Source organism: Peromyscus californicus, unplaced genomic scaffold (genome assembly GCF_007827085.1).
Source record: "Peromyscus californicus insignis strain IS unplaced genomic scaffold, ASM782708v3 Scaffold_9__1_contigs__length_137607984, whole genome shotgun sequence".
Classification (NCBI taxonomy): domain Eukaryota; kingdom Metazoa; phylum Chordata; class Mammalia; order Rodentia; family Cricetidae; genus Peromyscus; species Peromyscus californicus.
The window spans coordinates 68,945,971-68,962,164 of NW_026294617.1; the positions used below are offsets into that span (position 1 = coordinate 68,945,971).

Below are 16,194 nucleotides of genomic sequence, written 5' to 3' on the forward strand. Positions count from 1 at the left end.
TGAATCTTAAATTATTATTATTTCTTCCTGTCACTTACACCCGAGGCGGGGGCAGGGGTGGATGAAGGGAATGGGAGAGGGGGGAAATGCTTCCCCCACTAAGGCACTGAGTGGGAAAGCCGCAAGTAGAGAGAGTGGAGGCTACATTGCCCCCACTCTCTGGGACTAAGCCCCAGGTTTCTCCAGCCCTGGGCTCCCCTATCACCTGAAATGCTAAGATGAGGCCCAGGGCACCTGACCTCCCTCCTAATATATTACATCATCACTTTTTAAATAGATACAGGGACTGGTCCCGCCACCCCTCCCTGTTTGACCCCTCCCCAGCGTTGGGGGTACCTGGGCAGCTGTGCAAATGGGCATGGAGGTGCATGGGGAGAGGAGAGCACCGGGCCCCTGAACCTGCCCCTTTTAAGGAGGGGGAAGGGCCACCAGGCCAAAAGGGGGGAAATAGTGCAAGGCATAGCCCAGGCCGCAATGGGGGTCCAGCACCCAGCCAGGAAGGGGTAGGGGTGAAGATTCTTCTCCACCCCAGGAGAACTGGTAGTTTAAAATGTGAAATTGGATTTCAACAAGACCATCAGAGGAGGCTATGTACAGAATGGGGGTGGACTCAGTCCTAAGGGTGACGGGCAAGATCTGAGGAAAAGATTCCTTTCCCCTAGGTCCGCCCTGCAGCTCATTTTTCCCAGGGGCAAGTGAGTTGTCTAGCCACCGTGTTGGCAAGGGGGTACCCGTTCACAGGCCAGGACGGCTGGGTGTGACTCCAGCTGACTAAAAGTAGTCGCTGGGGGGCGCTCGCCCTTACAGGGCACGGCCACCAGATGGCGCTGGCTCGCCCGCTCCCCACAAGGCTACCTCAACCCCTCACCCCATCCCACACCCAGCGCCCGCCAGCCCGGGGGCGGCGTGAGTCAGGGGCAGCATGCAGCAGAGGCGGCTCCCGCTTGCACCTGGGCGGGGAGGTGGGGAGGAGAAGAGGGTAAGACGCCCGGCCCGCCCTGCCCTCTGGCCCCAGGGAGGGAGCGCCAGGAACAAGACATTCCCTGCCCCGGGACGCGGGAGGGGAGAGGTGGAGAGCTCCCTTAGCTGGGCGGAGCCCTCCTGCTACCCCCAGGGACGGGCGAGCCAATCAAGCCACCCCGCCCCCTTCTCCAGGACCCCATGACTCAGCGTTGGAACTGGGTGGAGGGGGGACTGGGATGGCTCCGTCCTTACAGGCCCAGCCCCCCTAACCCGGTCTTTCAAGCTTCCACCTTGTTTCCCCACTTAGCCTTCCTTTACCACCCCCCTTTGCATAATTTACTGCCAGGAAAAGGGAACAGAAACCAGGAAGGAGGGGTCTCGGAAGGGAGGGGCAGTCCACCACCCCCTCACACACAGCCAAAACCCAGGGGGCATGGGAGTGGGGCAAGGCTTTGGTCCCAAGCCCCAGCCTCTTAGAAACCCGCATAGCCGAAGTGGGACCCCACAAATCAGAGATAGATTATTGCTTCAATTCCCCAGTAGCAGCTGGGGACAGGGACCCCACCTTTACTGTGTGTGTATACATATATGCGCAGTGTGTGTGTGGGGGGCACATACACACATATATATATATACACACACAGATATATATCTCATGTATAACTCCTTGGGTGATCACCCCAATCTAGAGAGCTTGTGCCCCAAAACCTCAGCTTGGAATTGGAATGAAGGCTCTGGGGTGGGGGGAGGGGTGGATTCCGATGCCGACAAAGCTCAGGACCCCTGACCCGGGCCCCTCTTGTCCTATGTGCCCCCCATTGCTTGGCATGGCATCCCAGGCCTTGTGTTGTTCCAGCCTGGCCATTCATCCCTCTTTTAAGAGGACTCCATGGCACCTTCAGCCTGTGGTGTGGTAGGTGTCCCCTCCTCCTCCTCCTCCTCCTCAGGGGGCCCTTGCGTAGTGACTGGGGGTCCTGTGGGGGCCGACTGCTCCCAGAATCGGGCCAGAGAGAGGCGGAAGGTGTCCAGGTGGCCATTGGAGAGGTCAAGGCCCGCAGGGGATGGGGTGGTGGTGGAGGGTGGTGGGTAGTGCGGCGGCGCGTCATCCTTGCGGCGCCTCCGGGTGCGCACCTCCAGGCAGTTCTGGCCCTTGAGATGGCGCTGCAGGTGGTCCTCCTTGGCGAAAGCCTTGTGGCACAGGTGGCACTCGTAGGGCCGGTCCCCCGTGTGCAGGTGCATGTGGTTCTTGAGGTCGTAGCTATGCAGGAAGCGGGCTGGGCAGTGTGGGCACGAATAGGGGCGCTCTCCTGTGTGCTTCCGCATGTGGATCTTCAGCTTGTCATTCCTAGTACAAGGGGGGGGGAGGAGGGTGTAAACATTCAGGACTCAGGAGAGGCTCCCCAGCCCATCCTGGCCACTCCCAGGCCTCGTCCCACTCTCATTCCTTACTGCTATTTCCCCATTACTGCCCCAGGATACCCTTCTTGATTGGCCTTTAGATGTAATGGACCCTGTTACCATCCGCTCCCCTGTCTCCAGTACAACCTTCTTGGGCACTGGACCATCTTGGGCACTAGACCGTTCACAATCATCCCCCTTGGTTGCCTCTTTTGGCCTCCCAGTTCATTCCAAGAACCCACAAGGGAGCTGCCCCCTGCTGGAACCATCTGTGCTCACGCAGATCTCATGCCCGCCCGCAGCCCATTCAGGACCCTGGTCCCCACTCGCTGCTCACCTGGTGAAGCGGACACCGCAGACCTCACAGGCAAAGGGCTTCTCACCCGTATGGGTCCTCATGTGGCGTGGCAGTTTGCCTGCCCCGTGGATTATCTTGTGACAGACTGGGCACTCTTGGGGCATCTGTGAACGGCGTTTACGCACCAGTTTGTCTTGGCCATCCAGGCCGGGTGCCAGGGCGTCCTGGTGCAGGGAACTTAGGTAGACCATCAGGTCGGGATCGATGGTGTCTTCATCTGAGCCCAGCTCCTCTGGTGACAGCGAGGGCTCATTGTTCTGTGCCAGCCCATATGCCGGGGGATAGACCAGCTCTTCCTCTTCTTCCTCACCCTCACAGACCTCATAGTTCAGGGGCCCCTCAGGAGGTGAGGCAGCTCCCGTGGGAGGACTGTAGCTGACCCCAAGCCCACCGATCCCGCTGTTGCCCACTCTCCCAGCCACCCCTTCTTCTTCGTAGGTCAAGGGATGGGTGAGTACCGTAGGTGCCTCGGGGACCAGATGGTTTGCTCGGGCCCCCTTGGTTTGAAGGAAAGCTTTCCGGGGCTTGCGGCTGCGGCGGGCGACGGGCCGGGGTGGCGGTGGGGGTGGTAGGAGGAGGGGCACCTGTGGGGGGCTGTCTTCACCATTGGGCACTCCTGAGGTCGAGGCTGTGGTGGTGGCAGTGGCAAAAGCCTCCAGGTACTGTCGGGCTCGTTCACAGTCATCCTCATCTGGGCTGGGGGCTTCTAGCCCACTGCCTTGTAGAATCTCCATGCAGGCAGCAATGACACAGGGGATTTCCAACAGTCGGGCAGCTTGGAGCACAGCCGGCATGTTGGCGCTGCTGGTGGTCAGTGTGGCTGTGTAGGCAAATTCGAGCAGGGCACCCAGGGCCTCTGGCCCTACAAAGTCCAGCTCACACACGCCGGCCCCTGCTCCTCCAGCAGCTGTCCCGCCACCCCCTGTCCCCATAACAGTGCTCCCCCCACCCTCCGTGAAGAGCTTCTTGAAGTAGTGGCTGCAGGCCGCTAGCACAGCCCTGTGCGTGCGGTACTCGAGGCCCTGCGTCCTGATGGTGAGGTCGCAGAGATGGCCCAGCTGGCGCTGCTCATTGAGGCAGCTCAGGAGCTCACTGCTGTGGTCTGGGAATGGGATTCCAATCAGGTCATCCTCAGGGCTCCCCATCTTCTCCTGCAGGGTCAAGTAGAGGGTGAGGTTAAGAGCAGGTATCCCTGTAAGGGGGTGGGGTGGGGAGCCTCTTCCAGTGTTGGCTCTCTTACTGAAGGAGGGCCACATGCTGGACACTCCTCTAAGGCTTTGTTTGTTAGTCCCCATACCCTTCCAAATGTGACCGCCTTCCATGCCAACCACAGAGGAACCACGGTCCCGACAGATGGAGCAGCTTGCTTTTCAGGTGAAGTGCCCAGTGTGGGGGGGTCACGCCGTCGGACCCGGACCCACCTTCACCTTCCCAGTTCTTAGACTGCCCGAGCCTGCTTCTGGAGTGCCTGCCTTTCTGTTAGTTTCTGGGCATACTTGCACTTGACCTTCCCGATCCCCCATCCCCTTAGAAGAAGCAGTGGACCAGGAGCTAGGATGCTGGAGTCCTGGTTTCAGCTTCAGAAAAAACTGACTGAAGGACCCTGGCGACACTGGCTTGCTAGGGACACCTGAAAACTGAGTAATGGTCTGTGATGGAGCTGCCCCAGAGCTCTGGTAGAGGCCAAGGAGAGACTTCAGACTGATACGGGACTGAAGTTGGCAGGTCAGGCATGTCTGGGTTCTGTCACAAGTACAGTATACCCTACAAACAAAAGGAGCTGTCCTTGTCAGGTGGCGGTGGCGGCTGTGGCGGCAGCGGCGCATGCCTTTAATTCCAGCATACCTTCAATCCCAGGAGGTAGAGGTAGGCCAGCCTGGTCTACAGAGTGAGTTCTAGGACAGCCAGAGCTCCACAGAGAAACCCAGTCTCAAAAACACAAACAAAAAAGAGCCATCCTCTTCCTCCTCACGTCCCCCACAAGCCACCCTAAGTTCATCTTTCCTTCAAGATCCCCGCTCCCCACATCCTCCCTCCCTCATGGGCCAAGGAGCAGCTACCCGATTGCTGGGGTGTCACTGGCGCAGGCACTTCCTGCCCCCCACAGATAAGCATCACCCCCACTGCCGAAAGGCCAAGTCCCACCCCTGCCCTCCCCCTAAACTATGCCACTTCTATCTCCCCATTCCAGAGGACCCTGCCTCTCCAGAGGCAACCTTCGTTTCCTACCCCCGCCCCCAGGGCCCAGCCTACCATCCACAGGGGTGGGGAGGGCAAGGACTGAAGAGCAGCCTCGTTGAATGACCTGGAACAAGTCATTGTGGTGAGGGGTAGATGAAGCCAGGCGTGGCCCAGTGCCTGACACACAGTAAGAGCTCAGTCAGTGGTCTGGCCTATACTCTCCTGTTACACAAGAAGGAGTTGGGGACATTGGGTGAGGTGGCAGACACCTTAAAATCCCAGCATTGGGATGCAGAGGCAGGTAGATCTCTGTGAGTTCGAGGTCAGCCTGGTCTAAATAGTTAAGTTCCAGGACAGCCAGGGCTATGTAGAGAGACCTTGTCTCAAACAAAAAACAAAACAAAACAACAACAACAACAACAACAACAAAAACCCAAACAAACAAACAGAAAACGGGCTGGGAAGGAAAAGCTGGGAATGTTTGGCTTATCAGCCCTGACATTTTGTTGGTCTAGACCAGCTTTCTCAACGTGTGGGTCTCGATCCCTCAGGATATGAACGACCCTTTCACAGGGGTCACCTAAGACCATGGGAAAACACAGACATTTGCATGAGTCCTTAACAGCAGCAAAATGACAGTTGCGAGGAAGTGACGAACATCATTCGATGGTTGAGGGCCGCGACGCCACGAGGAACTTTTAAAGGGTCGCAGGGTTAGGAAGGCCGAGCCCCCGCTCTAGAGCTGATAGAGACTGGAACCGAGCTGGGCTCAACCAGGCTTGAGTCTGAATTCTTAGCTTCATGATCTTAAGCAAGTGATTTTATCTCTGAGCCTCTTTCCTCATCTGTAATACTGGATAATTCCAGTTGACTGCAGGGGTTGTGGCGAGGGGTAAGTGAGGCCAGGTGTGGTAAGATGCCTAACACACAGTAGGGCTCAGTCAGTAGTCTGGCCTCAGGGCAGATTCCAGTGCACAGATGGCCTCTGTTGAGAAAACTACTGGGAGTCAGGTCTGTCTCTCCCCTCCCAGAATGTACCCTGAGGGAGCCAGGTTACTAGGGAGCTACCTGACCTTGGACAAGTCACTTCCTTTCTGAGGAGGCCTAGTTCTCAGTCTGTAATAGTAAAGGCGAGTCCTGCCGATCCCTAGGGCAAGTCCCACTGACACTTCGTCCGTGTCCTCTCGTACTCCAACAGCTGATCACCCCTAGCCATCTATGGGAAGGAGTTCTGGGGGGGGGGGGTGAGAGTCAGAGGCTACACATTTCCACTTTAGGACACAACAATTGGTCTGTCACAGTGGAGCGCCCGCCTGGAAGCCCTGAGTGAGCGCTAACCACTTGTCTGCTTGGGAGCCACACCTGGGAACCCTGAGCTAGCTCACCTGTTCCCACCTTCAGTCCCCAAACCACTCCTCCTCCTGGGGGACCAGGCAGTCTGGGAGTTCTCTCCTCTCCCAGTACTTTACATACGGTTCAGTTCGAGGCAAATGGCCCCGGGACTTAAGAACAGACACAAATCAGGTGGGCAGCCAGAGGCCCAACTTCAACAGCAGTGGGCACCCTCCTGGGCCCAAGTGCATCATGTTCCTCCTAAGGGGCACGGGTGGAGCTATCCTTGCTGCCCATTGGCTGGGAGCTGGGCACCTGGAGACATGTGCTCACCCCATCCTTCACCCTCCTTCCCTACCCACCCCACCCATTCCCGTTGGTAAACCTGCCTCCTTTCTCCCACCCCAGGGCTGATCTCTGTGGCAACTTGGTATGGCAGGTGTACCGATTGGTTGATCTCGCTGTCAGGTCACAGGCTCAGAGTTGGTTCGCCATGAGCTCACACAAGGCTTGGGCAAGGGTGGGTGTTTAACTCCTTAGGCCCAAATCCAATGCCTATGGCCACAAGGCATCGAGGAAGGACTAGAGAGGCAGGTGGCACACAGGGAGGAGAGGGTGTTCTGGGAAATCCCCTAGCCCTGGCACCCATACCAACTGAGGTGCCACCTGGAACTATGATGGTGCCAACCAGGCCAAGGGGGCACTCCTAGCTCTATCATAGGGGAGGAGTTGGTGGGGTGGAGGCCTCCCCTTCTTTCTGCCAGGGTGGGGCACTGGTGCCAGTGTGCCCACCCCACCTTGGGCACCCTTCCCACATCTGTATCCCAGAGGGCCCAGTCCCCTTGACGCCCCATGTAGGCAGCCCATCCCCACCCAGCCCGGCATGCCCCCTCTTGCTAAGACCTTGTGGGCATGGGTGTGTGGTGGTTGGGGGGGCAGCTGTGCCAGGGAAGTAGGCAAGGTCTGTTTGGTCTGTTTGCCTGGTAGGGGAAAGAACTGGGGGCCCCGCCCCATCACTCCCCTCTTTCTTGCCACCCCCCCCCCCCCCCGGGCTCCCCTCATTGTTAGGCCTGCTAGACCGGCCAAGCCAGTGGGCAGCTTTCTCGAAACCCAGCCCCGTGTCAAGGCTGTGCCATCTTTGGTCGGGGAAAACTTGAGAGTGGCAATGGTAAAGGGTGACAGAGTCGCGAGTCCCTCTCGCCTACCCATCAGTACCCAGAGGCACCTGCCGGGAGTGTGTCTACCAAACAACCAAAAGCGGGGGGTACACGGCGGGCGTGACCCAGGCAGACAGAGGCAACTCGAATCTTCCAGGTGCTGACCTCCCAGACTTGGGCTGAGGGGCTCCAGGGCCAACCCTGCTGGTCTGAGCCAGCTGAAGGGCAGCCATCGGAGGCCCTGAGTGGGGCAGCTGAGCAAAGCTGGCCCCCCTTCTCCCCACCTTGGGGATTAGGGGACTGAGGCTTAGTGTGGGGGGCAGCCGGCAGAACCAGGATTAGTGGCGTAGAAAATAGATGTGGGCTGATACACAGGCGCACAGAGCATCACCCACCCACCCCTACCCCCCATTCCAAGGCCCCTTCTCCCAGCTCTGCCAGGGAGCCAGAGAAGAGCCTGGCTTGGCTTTTTCTGGAGGAGCAGCTCGGGAGGCCAAGAGGGTGAGGACCTCTTCCTGCTAGGGATGACTGCGACCCAAAGCTCTGGCTGGTGCTCCTGGTGCCTGGGCTTGCCACCCCTCCCCCTTCTTTCTCCTTTCTGCCCCCAACCCCCAACCCCAGTTCCAAGCCTCAGGTTCTCTTCCTGTTTTTTTTGGAGGCCACTTTGCACGAAGTTAGGGCTTTGGCCTGTGGCTGGACCAGAGGGGTCGGGAAAATTGGACAGCCAGTCCAAAGTCCTCAGGGACCCAGGAATTCTTATTCCACCGTTCCTTCCATCCTTTCTGGGGCCAAAGGGCCACTGACACCTTAACTACCCAGTTTCAGGCAGGTGAGGTGGCTGAGCCACATGTCACTGGGGGATTGGAAGAACTTCCACAGAGAGGGCCGAAAGACAGGTCCTGGCCCAGGGATGCCAAGGACACTCATGGAGCCCTCCTCTCCAGCCCCTCTAAACTCGTGTATGCCTTCCCCATCCCCCATGTGACGCTTCCCCCTCCTAACCTCACCACCCCCAGCACTCACACTTCCTGGGGGCCGAGGCGGGGAAGAGAGACCGCAAGCCACGAAGGGGGAAGGAGGCAAGGGGAGCTGGCTGCTTCCCGGTGCTGTGGGGGTTAAGCTCCCACCAGGTCCCGATCCCAGTGCAGGGGCTCCCGATGGAGGGACCCGACAGCTCTCCTTTTCCGTCTATAACATCAGCTCTAGCACACAGCCCTTCAGCCCATCAAGAATGGACCGAGACAAAGATGGCGGAGGAAGGAATGGAGCAAGGCTCCCCCAGCCTCACATCTCCACCTCTGGGAACCCCAGCCCATCAGCAGCCCCTTACCCTTAGCCTGTCTTGCTTGGACTCCATTTACTCTCTCAGTCCTCTTCTTACTGTCTGTGGTCCTCATCTTCCCAGCACAAGATTGACCCTTGGTTCCCTTCCTTAGCTCCTATGGGCTCTCTCATCTCTCCACCATGCCTGTCCCTAGGACTGCTCCTGGGAACCATCCTCAGAGATTTTCCTTCCCTCTTCCCATCACTTCTCTCACTGAAGCCTCTCCTGAGTCCAACATTTGCCACGCTCCCAGTATCCCTCCAGGCCGGTGTCGGGTAGCCACGGCAGAGGAACCAAATCAAGACCAGGGCTTGTTCTACAAACCATTATAGAAGACATGGTTTAGTCTGGGGTACCCATACCTGCCTTCTGGAGGAAGCGGACGACCAAAATTTGGGAGCCACTTGGAGAAAAGAGGTGGGAGAGGTAGGGTGTGCAGTGAGAGCGGATGTGGGGTAAGGGGGACAGCGAGTGCCTCTCTGCCCGTCAGAGTTTCCAGCCCTGAAGCTACTGGACTTCCCCCCTGAGACTGCCCACCCTGAACCAGGTAACTAGTCACTTGGACAGACCCTGGTCATCAGGGTTCCCAGCAGAGTCTGGCTGGGCAGTGCCAGCTCTTCTTAGGGCTAAGGAGAATGCCCAAAGTGCCAGGGTCTACCTTGTACCCCCTCCCCCCAGCCATATCTTTGGCTGGGTAACCAAGCTGGCTGGTAACCCCACACCCGCTTAGCCGCAGGCAGAAACCTGAGCCCCCCAAGCCCCAGAAGACACCCCAGCCGGGTCCCCGGAGCCCAGCTCCCTGCCAGCCTGTCCAACCTCCTGGCCTGGCCCAGCAAGCACAGCTTCCGTAGGGCCCTTCTTCTGCCTTTCTTGGTTCTCTTGGATCCCTTAGACTCTGAAGCCTCCCCACACTCCAGCGCCTCAGCTCCTCTGTTCCCTAAAGCCTCCAGTGAAATCTGGGCACCTTCTTCCTAGCCTGTTTTTCAGTCCTCCTGTGACCCTTGGCCAATTCTAGGCCTCCGAGCCTCCCCTGGGGCCTGACCTCCTGAGCCAGAGCAGGGCCTACTCACCTGAACGCTGAGGGGCCTTGCCGGCAACTCCTCCTGGCCCCTGGGGGCAGCACGTTGGGAGGGGTGGGGGAGGAATAACTGGGGGGGGGGCAGGGTGTCTGTTCCCCACTCCAGCTCCCTCCTTCAAAGGGGCCGCCCACGACCTGGCCCAGTCCCTCCCCCTACAGCCTTAACCCTCTGGGTGCTGTCCCCCTCCCCCCAGCTTGGAGGGAGGGGTTACAGAAGGGCTGGCAGCGTGGGAGAGGGCCCAGAGTCTCTCCTGCAGTGCCCAAAGCCCCAGCTGTCCCCACCCCCGCCTGTCCTTACTCAGTCCTAAAAGGGGAAAAAGGTGAGGGGTAGGAAAGGTAGGAGAGGCCAGTCCAGCAGGGCAGAGGTGAGGAGGAGAGGTTGCTGGAGGTGGGACCAGGAGAAGGAAGAAGGGAGGGGACAGGCGACAGACAGCAGAGGCCAAATTGGGAGGAAGGGAACTCTGGACAGCCAGTGCCAGGGGTGACAGGTGCCCAGGTCCCAGCCCCTCAGGGTATGTGGGATTAAGGGAATGGAAGGAGACCCTCCAGACCCTAGTAAGCCCTTGCCCCTTGCTGGGAGCTGTCCGGATCCTCTTCACCTTGTACCAGGCTGGGGCCCTCAGGGGCTGGGCAAGGCGGCACCCGCCCTCCTCACAGCCTCACCCCAAACCCACTCACATACCACAGTTTCTCGCCAGGGCGCCAGCCCTGCCAACCAGGCCAGGGGGCAGCCCTCATGCCAGACCCCAGAGACCAGGGGGACAGAGCTGGCTGAGGAGGGGTAGACACATTGGGGGAGCCGTAGGCACCCGAAAGAGGAAGGAGCCGGGAGGGGGCATCTGCTGGGAAGCTCCTAGCCCCACCCCTTGCGCAAGCTACTGCTACCCCGGCTGGTTGGGTGGGACCCGCCTGGGCCTGAGGGGCAACCCAGGAAGGCTCTGAGATGGGATGAGCGGCCACAAAATGTCATGAAACTCCTGGGATTGCCTACTCTTGGAGTGAAAGGTGCCCCAGTGTCCTCCAGACAGTAGGCCATCCCAGGTTCTGCTAGGCTCAGAGGGAATCACAGAAATGTCCCCTAAGATACCCCTCCCTGCTACCCCCAACAGCTGCTGGCTCAGTGCCGCCGGCCTGCTGCTCCTCACCGGCTCCCGGCCTGGCTGGCAGCTACCCACCAGGATGCTGGCAGTCCTGCCCGCCTCTCCCTCCTACCCCCTGCTCGCAGTGCCCTATGCCAACTGTGGGCCTGGGGTGGGGGAGGGTCACTTCTGTGCCTTGGTGCCAGGCAGGCGGGCCCAGGCCCCTGAGGTCCTATAGATAAGACCCAAGACCCTGTCCTTAAGCCACCTCCTTAAGAGGAAGCATATTGCTCAGGGCTGATACAGAGCATGGATAGACCTATGAGCAGTTACTAAAGGATCCACGCCCCAAGGTGGGGACCAGTGTCTCTCCTGTCGCCAGGCGCCAATCTCCCAGCATTCCCCCTGCAAATGCTTGGACACCAAAGTCCCTGCAATTCCTAAGAGCCCAAGTCTAATGCCTATAGCTTGTGAGGGAGCAGGGTGGGGCTGCTCCCTGCCCTTTGATCCCCATAAAGGGAGGGAACTAGCCTGGAGGGCAGGGGGCAGGGAAGGAGTTCATGGGGCCCCTCATTTCCCCTGCCAGGGGCATCAGGGCAGGGTGTGGGCATCTCTTGGGTGGGGCTCATCCTAAGGTAAGGATGGGTAATATGTCTTAGCATTAGAGATGGATGTCAATACATGGTGTCATATGGGGATGTAATGGCAAGAACAAAGCAAGGGGAATACAGAGGATCTCTACGTTGCAACCCGTCCCAATTCTGACTTTCACCCTTACCCAGAAACACTTTTAGACTCAACCAAATTGAGAGCTCGGGGGAGGACTACAACTCCCAGTGTGCACCACAACTGCTTTGCATGTACCTTGGGAGTTGTAGTTCCCTTAAGAGGCCCTGGGTTCTCTTCCCAAGAACTTAGCTGGTAGGTTAGGGAAAGAATGGTCACGGACCTCTCGTAAGTGCAGCACTATTTAAGAAGAGTAAGATAGGCTAGGAGGTCCATGGTGGGGAGGGAAGACCCCCTTACTCCGGGCAAAGGGGGAAGAAAGGAGGAAGGAAGGAGGAGAGGATGTCTGTTGAAAGGGGCATATGGGTGGAGAGGAGCTGGGGGGTGGTGGAAACAGGAAGGAAACTGAAGCCAGAGACACGAAGTCAAAAGCAAGGTCTTGGGGGAGCCCCACTCTGAGGCGTGGCAGGGACTGGGAAGACATGTCTCCTGCCATTCTGGCGACCTGGGAAGGCATTAAGAGATATTAGTGATGTTAAGCGGTATCAAATTAATGTATGCTTGTGGGTGGCGCCACTGGCTCCCCTTGCCTGCTGTCAGCCCTCTCCTGCCACGGGCACCCCCGAACTCTGGATGTGGTCTAGGTATTCGTTGGATAGGAACCCCCTGAAGGTTCTAGGAAAGCAAGAGGGCAGGGGAAGAGTTGGGGTGAGGAAGGGCCTGATGGCAAGCCGTGAAGGCAGCTGTGGAGGCGTTAGGTCCAGGTGTGAGGTCCGGGTAAGGGCAGGACAGAGGCCACAGCAGCCAGAAGCCTCAGGAAAGAGAGAGCTAATGGGTCCCTGTGCCCCCTGCCTCCCACCTATCTCAGGCTGTGGACCAAAAGAGGGAAGCCTCCCCTGGCCTCACTGAGGCATTTGCTACAGGTAGATTTCCTCCTGGACTAGTGGCCTGTGAACATAAAAGATGGCCTCTCAGGGACCAGAGGGCAACTGGGCGTCTTCCCCGGTTGAGATCGAGATCAGGGATGGGCAAGGGAACTGCGTGGAGGATAACTTTTTTTCTGGGTTTCCCAAAGTTCCGTGACAAATGCTGACAGACCACAAGATTACTGCCAGGACCTGAACTTGGCTAAGGGGCGGTGGTAGTGGGGTCTTCCTTGACCCTCCAGTCCTTGACGGTGGATCAGAGTCATCCTGTGCCCCTTCCTCCCTGTCCCCTGGCCTGCACTGGCACCTGGCCGCTTCTGTGTTGGCAGGACTGGAGGGGGGGGCAGCGAGGCAACTTCAAACTGTCCGGGCAAAACGTCAAGTTTACTCACGAGTTTACTCAGCAGGAGGGGGAGAGGCCAGAGCAGGCACACCCCATGCCAGGGTCCTATCCATCTGCCTGTCTCCACCTTCCTCCCTCACCCTCTTTTTCAGCCCTAGGCCAAAACAGGCACAAGCCCCAAGGCCTGGTGGCAGGCCTGTCTTGACTCAGGAAGGCCAGAGAGCCAAGCAGGCTGGAGGCAGGAAGCCCCGAAGCAGGCCCAGAGGCTCCTATCTGAGGGCACTGCCCTGCCTGGAGCCCACTTATTCCCATCTTAGGTCCTTGGCCTTGGGCCAAAAGAACTGGGTCTCTCAGCCATCTAAAAGAGGGCCTTGCCTCCTCCACCTGAGCAGTCTCCTGGGCTAGTAACTTCTGACCCCAAATGTCCACTCCTGGGCTGGGCTTCAGGTACTAACACGATGCCATTCGCGATCCCATTCATCTTAGCCTTGGCTTGGAATGGGGGGCCAGCCCTCTATCTGACCCACTTCCCTTTCCTCCCCACCTGTTTTCACTCTCTGCTTCTCTCCCCAAGCCTTCACTGTCCCCACCCCAGAGGTGCTCCACCCCCCCTGGCTGTTGGGTCCCCTCCCCCACTCTTCCCCAGGGTGCCAAGTGCAAGCACACAAAGGGCCCGATGGTGCATTGTTAGCCCAGCCCCCGCTGCCCGCCGCACCCTCCTGGGGCAGGCACCAGGCCAAGGAGGAGCTGGGGGCGGTGGGTGCCAGGGGGCACCATGGGGAAGGGGAAGAGGGCACCTGTCTCTTAGACACAGGGGCCATATCACCTGGGCTGAGTAGTGCTGAGCGGGCCCCATTAGAGCAGGCCTGTCTCCTTGACACCTGAGCCTAGTGGGCACTGCCTTCTCTCTTCCCCAGAGCCCCTTTCTGGTGGTATTAACCCCTTCCTGACCCCCCAGGCTGGGGGGGGGTGGTCCCCAAGGGAGGGGACAGTGTCTGGGGGTGTCGGCAGGCAGGAGCCTGCCTACAGCAACCATGTAACAGAGGCACTCTGGGGGAGCTGGGGTCCCGGGGGCCAGGGCCAGGAGGCACAGGCAGAGATTTCTCCTTATTTCATCAGCTGCTCCAGGGGGAGCCCCCTGTCCTTCTCCCCAGTCACCACGAAGGAGGAACACTAACTACCATCCAAACCCAGTCACAAATATGCCCTTCTCCAGCCCAGCACAATACTTCTTATGCCCAGTATCTCCTCCCAATCTAATGTCCACTCCATGCCAGCTCTATAAACAGTGCCAGGAGGGTACAGGGGTGACCAAACCAGTTGGTGTGTGTGGGGGGTAGCAAAACGCAACCCCATAACCTCCAGGCCTTAGCGCTCCCCCAAAACACACACACACACTCCCTTGGGGAACACAGAGTTCCTATCTTGGTTTAACTCCTCACTTCCCAATCTGGCTCCCCCAACCCTTGATAAACGGTCCCCTCCTCTAGGAATAAGTTGGGGGAAGGAGAAATAGCTGCGCTGACTCATTCCCATTCTCAGCAGCAGCTAGGGGTCTCCAAGGTATTCGGGCGGGGGTCAATTCAAGAACGCCCTCCACCTGGCCCGGAAGCCAGGACAGCTTGCCGGTCTCCCCCTCTCCCCAGCACCCACTTCCGGTGTCCCAAACTAGGTCAGCAGTGCTCGTTTCCTGTGGGTCAGCTAGCACCGGCGCCTCTGCCCCTCCCCTGCTCCGGACCCAGGCTCCCCGCCTTACCCCCCGCCCCCCCAGGGCGCCCCGAGGTCTCACCACGTCTCAGCCGCCCTTTGATACATGGGGGTTGTGCGGGGCGGGGGGCAGGGGACCCGCCCTCTCTCCAAACACTAGCAGGGCCGGGGCGCCTGGGCAGGCACGTGTCCGGGCACAACCCGCTGCCCACGCTGCCCCCCCCTACTCCCACCCCCCCCCTCGCTCTGGCCAGGACACGTCGCTCTCTTACTTGGGTGGGGTGGGAGGAGGGGAGAGAAAGCTGGGAATGGAAAGCAGCGCCCCCCACCCCTTTGAGCGGCCACCCTCTGCCAGCGGCGCGCACTGGGTTTCCACCACACCGCCGCGACCCCCGCTCGGGTTAGGGCAGGTGCGCCGGCGCCGGCGGCAAGACTGGTGGTGGTGGTAGGTAGAGTTCTTGTCCCCCACCCTCGCAGCGGAGTTGTGAGGGCAAAAGCTGACTTTGAAAGGGTGGCGGTGGGGGGGGGGGGGGCTGCAGCTCGAGAGAAGGGAATGTGATTGTGGAGCGGGAGGGGCAGCGGGGTCGTTCTGCTGAGCCGCACTACCGCTGGAGAGACGACGCGGCTCGGGAAGCGCAAGAAACCGAATAGTCCAGCCGGTAACTTTCCCCCAAGCCGCGGTTCCTCCCGCCGCCCCCCAGCCCCCATGCCACTGGCCTGGGTCCAGCCCACCGCGCCAGGGGGGCGCGGAGCAGGGGGGGCGGAGGGGGGGGGAAACACGCATTTGTCCTAGTTAAGAGTCCGTCAGCGTTTCCATTCCCTCCATTCGGTCGGGCTTGGGGGTCTTCCCCCTAAAGTCACGGAGGCGACTTGGGGGGGAAGTTCAGCTCAGCTCACCCCGTCTCCATCCCGCAGCTCAGTCTGATAGTACAAGTGCAAAGAAAGTTTCTGGAGACCCTCGGCCCAGAGTTGGGGGGGAGGCTGGAGTTCTCTACCTTTCCTCCAAGTTAAAACCAATTCTGAAGACCCAGGGAAGCTACAGGGAACGCGACTGGTTGAAATCTGGTTTGCGTGTGTGTGTGTGTGTGTGTGTGTGTGTGTGTGTGTGTGTGTGTGTGTGTGTACAGGGGTCTCACAGGACGCACGAAGGACACTGCAGTAGGCTCGGGTCTAGTGGACCCCGAGCCAAGGGACAAGAAAGTGGGGTTCACTTACCTCTCAGCCGTCGGGTCCGCTCTCTGGAGCTGCAGAGGCACAGGGTGTGGGAAGAAGCGCGTCCCCCGCCAGGCCCGGGGGCTTGGGGCCCTGCTCCGGTCCTGGTCAGAAGGCCGCGGTCAGTGGCTCGCCGCTCGTTGCTGGGGGGCTCCTCCTCCGCCACCCTTTGCCTCCTCCTGCTGCCCGCCCCCCCTTGGCCGCGGAGAGCCGTACATTCACCTGGCTCCCACCCGCCCCCCCCCAGGGCCCGCCTCACCTGTCCTGCTGTCTCACCTGTCCTCCCGCTTGCTTTCCCCCCATCCCTCCCCTCCCTCCCCCCGCCCCTGCCACCCCCAAACTCCCCCCCCCCCCCCACCCTTAGCAACACCCTCTGTCACTTCCTGGTTTTTCATCCGCCCCCCCCAGGC

At 59.5% G+C, this 16,194-nt stretch overlaps 1 protein-coding gene and 1 long non-coding RNA gene across 4 annotated transcripts in view; one reads left to right on the plus strand and one right to left on the minus strand.

Moving 5' to 3' along the window:
• Positions 1-16,026, minus strand: Zbtb7b (zinc finger and BTB domain containing 7B). Of its 2 annotated transcripts, none has more exons than XM_052729917.1 (3): positions 15,788-16,026; positions 2,699-3,870; positions 1-2,308 (listed from the first exon to the last, which is right to left on the minus strand). In XM_052729917.1, exons 2-3 carry the CDS (start codon positions 3,862-3,864, stop codon positions 1,840-1,842), a joined length of 1,635 nt encoding a protein of 544 aa, XP_052585877.1. In that variant the 5' UTR covers positions 3,865-3,870; positions 15,788-16,026; the 3' UTR covers positions 1-1,839. The 2 variants fall into 2 exon arrangements, with proteins under 2 accessions (XP_052585877.1, XP_052585878.1); XM_052729918.1 differs by lacking the exon at positions 15,788-16,026 and adding an exon at positions 14,655-14,765.
• The window catches only part of LOC128105074 (uncharacterized), a 15,397-nt gene continuing 14,063 nt past the window's right edge, over positions 14,861-16,194 (plus strand). Inside the window, exon 1 of one of the 2 annotated variants that reach the window (XR_008216190.1) lies at positions 14,861-15,017. This is a non-coding gene — a long non-coding RNA (uncharacterized LOC128105074). Of the gene's footprint in view, positions 15,018-15,076; positions 15,232-16,194 lie in introns of those variants that run through there. The other variant, XR_008216191.1, reaches the window with a different exon arrangement.